Source organism: Temnothorax longispinosus, unplaced genomic scaffold, assembly GCF_030848805.1.
Source record: "Temnothorax longispinosus isolate EJ_2023e unplaced genomic scaffold, Tlon_JGU_v1 HiC_scaffold_32, whole genome shotgun sequence".
NCBI classification, from domain to species: domain Eukaryota; kingdom Metazoa; phylum Arthropoda; class Insecta; order Hymenoptera; family Formicidae; genus Temnothorax; species Temnothorax longispinosus.
In genome coordinates, this window is record NW_027270143.1 from 123,570 (window position 1) to 130,543 (window position 6,974).

General features: G+C 38.5%; 1 protein-coding gene across 1 annotated transcript; it reads left to right on the forward strand.

Moving 5' to 3' along the window:
- Positions 1-1,444: 1,444 nt before the first annotated feature.
- LOC139824303 (uncharacterized) lies at positions 1,445-3,801 on the forward strand. The gene is made up of 4 exons (XM_071796836.1): positions 1,445-2,090; positions 2,268-2,604; positions 2,717-2,894; positions 2,968-3,801. The coding sequence occupies exons 2-4, from the start codon at positions 2,355-2,357 to the stop codon at positions 3,368-3,370; spliced, it is 831 nt and encodes a 276-aa protein (XP_071652937.1). The 5' UTR covers positions 1,445-2,090; positions 2,268-2,354; the 3' UTR covers positions 3,371-3,801.
- Positions 3,802-6,974: the final 3,173 nt, after the last annotated feature.

Below are 6,974 nucleotides of genomic sequence, written 5' to 3' on the forward strand. Positions count from 1 at the left end.
CATCTCTATTTAATTATAATATTCAAATATAAGTTTTTTAAGATTTTATAATAAATATTTGGTTTATTTTATTTTTATATTTTTTTGTTATTGACATTTCTAAAAGTGTAATTAATACTTCAACTTTCATTTTAGAGTTTTACTATCTGTTTTTTGTTATAATATATGTATATGTTATGTTAGAAACGGGCAATAAAAAGCGTGAAGAGATTGTGTAGGTGTAGACATCTGTGAGCATAGTGGATTTATAAGTGGCGATTCGGTGGAATGCTCATAGATGGCATCGGTGTTACAGTTCCCTAGTTATCTTTAGCGTTAAGTGTTTCGCGAGCGCTGCGACGACCACGTTGCGCCCCAGCGCCGGAAAAAGGTACGGACCGACGATACTGCGCAAGCGTGAACGTGTCGGGATGGACGTGAAGCCCGCCGGGAAGGTATTCGTCTTCCGGCTAGCGAGGCGTACAGTCGCGTTCATTTTACACGACGTCGTATATTCGTATAATTGCTACGCGATTGAAATCCGCCAGACTATTGAGTCTGAGACAGATCACGAGGACGTCTCCGTAATATCAGAGGAGGCATTGTAGCCCTGCTCAGAGGCGATTGAATCAGAGGCGATTGAAAGTACCTCGCTCGATACGACTGAAGGAAGGACGAACGGACGAACTCAGCCATTGCGACGAGGCCTCGGTAAAACGGAAAGAAGCGGCCATCTTAGCCCTTTGCACAGGCCCTCACGGTTTTGGTCAATGACCATCCTATCCAGAGATAACGACGACGGATGCTTTCAGGTAAAATATCGAACTCGTGTAAATCAGAGATCACTTACGAGATTGATCGGCAACTCTCAAGCAGATTATGATGAACGCAAGGTCATCATAAAATGCGATCGTCTGATTACAGAGTTCGAGAAAGCACGGGGCGATGGATAGCATCCTCGCATAACTCACGGGGCGACGGATTACATTCTCGCAGAAAGGCTATATCGCTGCCTAAATATTCCGGAATTAATTATCGGTCTGAGCTCAGTCGAACTTAAAGTCATTTTGAATGGTTGCAACCCGCGAATAAAGTCATTGATTCTCGATGTGTAGTAATTTAACTTACGTTATCGATGCACGCGTGATTCGGATATTCACGCATGGTCGATATTATCTTAACGAATATTGCGATTCAACCCGTGGCTATTTGCCAGCTATTAACGTTTACGAAACACCGTATTACATACGAAAAGTTAATTATCATTTAATTGAGTTTGCTCTTCATTTATCGAATTATGTATACTACTCACTTAAAATACTTATATAACTGGATTGACTGCGGAAGTTACTGTATCAATTAATAGAAAGAAAGTGCATTATATTGAAGTTATAGAATCTCACACAATATTTAAATAAGCCTAAACATTCTCTCGAATCCTTTACTTTGCATATGTTCATTTGCTTACTCGTTAAATGAGATATATGTATACATCTAAGAATTATTATCGACAAATTACTAGTTGACACAGTACTTTAATTTATTTATGCTTTGTATATTCTTGCTATATTTATGTAATGTGTTTTGAATAATATGTTTAACTTGTATGATCCTTTCTTCAAACAGATTTAAGTAATGAAATCACTTGATTGTTTTTCTCTGATCGAGATACAAATAACGGAAATCTGAGTTCTTACAATCATTTATGATGAGAGATTAACTTCTTGTAGTGACACATGAGAAAGGATTATGCATTGATAATTCAACATTATCTTATTTTGTATTTATGCTATGTGTTCTCTGTATAACATTTATTACGATATATTTATTGATTATAACATAACTGCCATGGAAATACACAATCTTTTTACCGACGTGACAACAAGAAAAGTATCGTTCCCTTTGCTATAATTCTTGAGCTCAGGCTCCTGCGCGAGCTTGTACGTTTCAAACATGTTATGGCTGATGGCAGAAAAGGAGACGTGAGCGCTTACGTCTGTCGTAGACGTAGACGTGAACTAAAGCAGAGAAAAACGTAGAGTCGTACTTCGTAATACGTATAAGTCGTGGTCGTGACTGCGGAATTGCGTTTTGATAAGAGTACATAATATGTAAGTATATAATATACATATAATTTATAAATAAATATACTAAAATGAAATATAAATTATTTTTTACTTTAAAAACTTTATTTACAAAGACAAATTTATTTGCCTTTTTCTGTACCGAATGGTCAAAATATAATGACAGTATTTGAGGTTAACCAATATTTTTCTTCGTTATTTCAGAGAGTACACTGCTGCGGTAAAAAGATTTATAATTGTATTGTTATATTTCTTTAAAAAACATTTTTGAGTGCTACTTTGAGCAAAAAAATGTCGGATCATTTAAATTATTATACTGTTGATTCATCTGAAATACATGTAAATGATTGTGATCCGAATGATGGCAGTGAACCTGAAAGTATTATTACTATTGAAGAAAAGAGTGGTGATGAGCTTTTGATAGAACTGTATAGAGAACGTCCATTTCTATATGATAAAAGTAATAACAATTTTAAGGACAGCGCAATGAAACAAAATGCTTGGAGTGAAATATCAAAAATAATGATCCAAACGAACTGTGGTGAGTAAATTTTACTTGTACCATAAATTATGTAATTAATAAAATAATAATAATGTGATGATTGTTAATAAATAATAATAATTCTTAACTAAAATGTTCTATTTTTATTTAGGTGACATTTATACTCCTTCGTATTGCCAAAAAAGATGCATATCATTGAAAGAGCAATATAACAGAGAGAAAAAAAAGATGGAAATTGAATCAAGAAGTGGCAGTGGTGCTGCTAAATCCTCCCGATTTCCTTTTTTTAAGCAATTAGAATTTTTGGATAATGTAATTAAAAGACGAAAGTAGGGTAACTTATTGAATTCATTATTTAAATATATATATTTGTTGTCCAACACACGAATGTTTTATTTTCAGAAGCTACACAAACTGCACAAAATCACAGTCGCATACACTTGAAAAAAATAACATTTGTGATGAATCACAAAGTGTTGCAAATGAAGAATGTGTGAACACAGAAGAAAATGAAAATGACAAGGAGCACATTTATAATACGAAGAATTTTTATAAAGAAAATGAAGAACCAAAACAGAAGAAAAGAAAAATTAATGAAACTATGGAATTAGAACAAACATTATTTCAAATGAGTCAAAAAATTTATAATTACATGGAAAAGAAAGATGAAATTCCGACAACGAAAGCAGATGATGCTTTCATGGAATTTATTAAAATTCAATTTAGTAATATTTCAGAAAAGGAGAAAGATACAAGAAGAAAAATGGTAATGGATGCTCTAACTGCACCATTATCAGAGAAGTAAATTTATTTTGTTCAAAAGTTCTTTTTGTTTAAAAAAGATTTTATACTTTGTTTAAAAATATTTTATATATTTTTTTGTTCAAATGTGAAAAGTTCTTTTTGCATAAAAAAATTTTATATAGTACAACATAGCTATAAGTAGATTGCTTTTTTTATCTGTAATAAGTTTGCTTTAAAAAGATTTTATTTACCAAAGACAACATGGAAGAGATTTTTTTATTTACCAAAGTTCCTAAGCTTGCAAAAAGTATGTCTTATTTTTGTATTGTGATACTAATAATTTAAATAATTTCATAAGACTACAAAAGGTTGTGAAATATATGTTTTCTTATTTAAAATGTTACAACTAACGTTTAATATCATAGAATATATTTGTAACGCATGTGTAGTTTATTATATAATAAATTTATATATATTAATTGTGCAATAATTTTATTTCACAGAATCCACCAAAAAAATTGCAAATGCAATATTTTTCTCAAGAAATTCCTAATAAGAACCTTTATACTAAATAATTTTTAACAGAGAAGAATTATATTACTATAATACATAAAAAAGTTATACATAATAAATATAATTATTTACTTATAAAATTTTCTTTAATTATATTATATTACAAGTACATGGGAAAAAAGCATATAATATATATATATATATATACTAATTTAAATATATATATATATCTACTGTAAATAAAAATAGTTTACATATTTATTGTTTTCTTTATTTAGTACAGAAACTTATGTTAAATAGATAATTTTTTTTTAACATGTTATATAATCTAACATATCAAAACATAATGTCTCTTTCTCTCTCTCTCTCTCTCTCTCTCTCTCTCTCTCTCTCTCTCTCTCTCTCGGTGAGTACAGTGTGCGTGTCCGATCTGTCGTTTCTGCTTTCCTTGAGCATATTTTCTTCTGCGAGCTGCCTTCGGGCCATTTTTGTTGCAGTCATAGACGTGCTTTTTGCTGCTTGTTGTAAGCATATATCAAGCTTGTTGATGCTCATTGCCTTTATGCATCTATATTCTGGTTAATGAGTCTGCCTATTTCCTAACCTAATTGGGAGCTGTGAGGACCTTTTGCACGTGTGCTCGATCATTTGATCCTTCTACACTTCTACACTTCTGCACCTCTACACTCTATCATCTGCACTCTGCTGTTCCTTGTGGCGTTCGCCCGGCTAGTGGATAGTAGTGTTGGTACGCGTGAGCTGCTGCTATTGGCCGGCAGTGTCTCTGGAGCGCGCGTGCTTGCCGTACTGGGAGTCCCTGTCACTCGACTTTTTGGTCGCAACGTGTAACTCTGACCATCTGAGTGTTAAGCATGGAATCGCGAACGTGTGTCAGGTGCAAAAAGACGATTGCCAACCTGGTACTCGAGTGCACGGAGTGCAAGAGGGTGTTCCATCCCGGCTGTATCAGGCCTTATGCTGCAACCAAGTATGCAGATACTTGCTGCAAATCTCTATCGGCTTCACTTGACACCCCTCTTTCACCGGCTGTCGATGTGGGTGCGCACACCTTTGATTTTTCGGGTGGATCATCATGCTCTCCGGCGCAGACTCAATCCCAGGAGCACGTTGCAATCCACGTCATGTTCCAAAAGCTGTGTGAGCAAATAGGTGATTCCGATGCCAAGCTCTCTGCTTTCGTTGACGAGCAGCGACGTACGAATCGCGAGATTAATGATAAATTGAACAGACTCAGTCTCATCGCGGACACTGTCGCGCTGAACACCCAGCGCATTGACAAGCTTGAGCAAGAAAGCGCTGCTCTGGCGCGTGATGTCCAGGCTCTAAAGGCCTCTCAGCTTGTCCCCCGTGCCCGCGACGAAACTGGGGACAAATCGTCTGCTGCGTCGCGTGTCCCTCGAACGTCGGACCTTATAATTTCCGGTATCCCATCTTCTTTTACCGAGTCATCTCGCGAGGTAGTTGCGAGTGTTTTTCGTGCGCTGGGCATATCTCAATTGACTTCCGACGTTCTCGAGACTCGTGACGTTGCGGCGCGTATTGCGTCGTCAGATAGTAGTGCCGTGTCTGCGGGCGCCCCTGCCGCTGATGCTGACGCCGGGGGTCGGAGGAGGTCATTGTTGCGCTCAAGTCGCGCGAGATCCGAGATCACATAGTTAAAATAATGCGCGGCAAGCGCCGACTCGCTGTCGGTGACGTTTTCTCTACTGGCGTACCTGGCAATATCTACGTCAACGAATTGCTCCCGACTCATACTTATAAGCTGTTGCGTCAAGCGCGGGTCAGGGCGAGACAGCTGTCGTTCAAGCACGTTTGGAGTAACGACGGGCGAATTTTTGTCCGCAAGGACCGTGGCCTGCCTCTAATTACCATTGCCTCCGAGGCTGATCTCGACAAGCTCCGGTGACTTTCGACGGCAGCTGTGGTTCCTCCTGCTTCGCGTGGTTGTCTCAAGGTCGCGTGCTTCAATGCCTGCTCCCTTCCTGCCCATATTGAGTCAATCCAGGCTTTTGTAACGTCAAACTTTTTTCACATAATCTCTATTTCTGAAACCTGGCTTCACTCGCACATTTCTGATGACTTAGTTCGCATCCCTGGTTATTGTCTGCTACGAGTGGACAGGGAGGGCAGGGAGGGAGGGGGTGTCGCTTGCTATATCCATGACTCGCTGCGTGCTCGCGTCTTGGCGTCGTCGCCTCCGTCCTTCTCTAATGAACCTGAGTTTCTTGTTCTCGACGTTCGTGGCGACGCCTGCGAGCCTCTCCTTTTTACCTCTATGTATCGTAGGCCGAGAGGTAAAAATTTCAGTACATACGTTGACACTCTTACTTCTGTTATGCAAGATTACAAGAACATTATCATTTCGGGCGATTTAAATTGCAACCTCCTCTCCTCATCGTATGAATCCAATCATCTCAGAGACATAGTCTCGCAATTGTCGCTCAACATTGTGGAGTCGCATACGACTTATCACACTAGCTCTTCTGACTCATGGTTAGACGTTTTTATCGTGGATAGCTTGGACAAGGTTTCTTTTCGTAAGTCTGATGCACCTTTTATCAACGGCCACGACCTTATTGAACTTACGTATTCATTTACGGTTCCGTCCCCCGCGGAACGAACACTGACTCGTCGCAGTTACAAGGAATTTGACGGCCATAGATTCGTCGAAACTCTAACCTCCACGTTGTCCTCATCTTTCGCGGTAGACTTTGGCCAGGAGAGCCTGAGTGGGCCTGATTTGGACGACATCCTAAACACCATAACCATAAAGTAGCTGTATATAGTGGCTGTCTGTCACCGCGGGGGTTCCGCAGGGTTCTGTTCTGGGCCCTCTCCTTTTCTCGTTATTCATAAACGATATTGGTGCCTTCCTCAGATTCACGGAGCGTATTGTATTTGCCGACGATACGCAGATTTATCGTAGGAGTCTCCTCAGTCAACTGAATGTTGCCTTGCAGCTCGTTGCTCATGATGTGGGTGTCATTTCAGAGTTTGCTGCGACCAATGGTTTGACACTCAATCTCAAGAAGTCCAAAGTCTTGATTCTCGGAAGTAATAGTCATGTCAAGCAATTGAATCTCAATGACTTACTTCTCATTTCGGTTAATGGCACTTCCATCCCATTTGTT

Coding starts and splice junctions, on each gene's coding strand:
- LOC139824303 (XM_071796836.1), top strand. CDS start 2,355: ATGTCGGATCATTTAAATTATTATACTGTTGATTCATCTGAAATACAT. Junction 2,605..2,716: donor AATGATCCAAACGAACTGTG/GTGAGTAAATTT, acceptor ATTTTTATTTAG/GTGACATTTATACTCCTTCG. Junction 2,895..2,967: donor AATGTAATTAAAAGACGAAA/GTAGGGTAACTT, acceptor TTTTATTTTCAG/AAGCTACACAAACTGCACAA.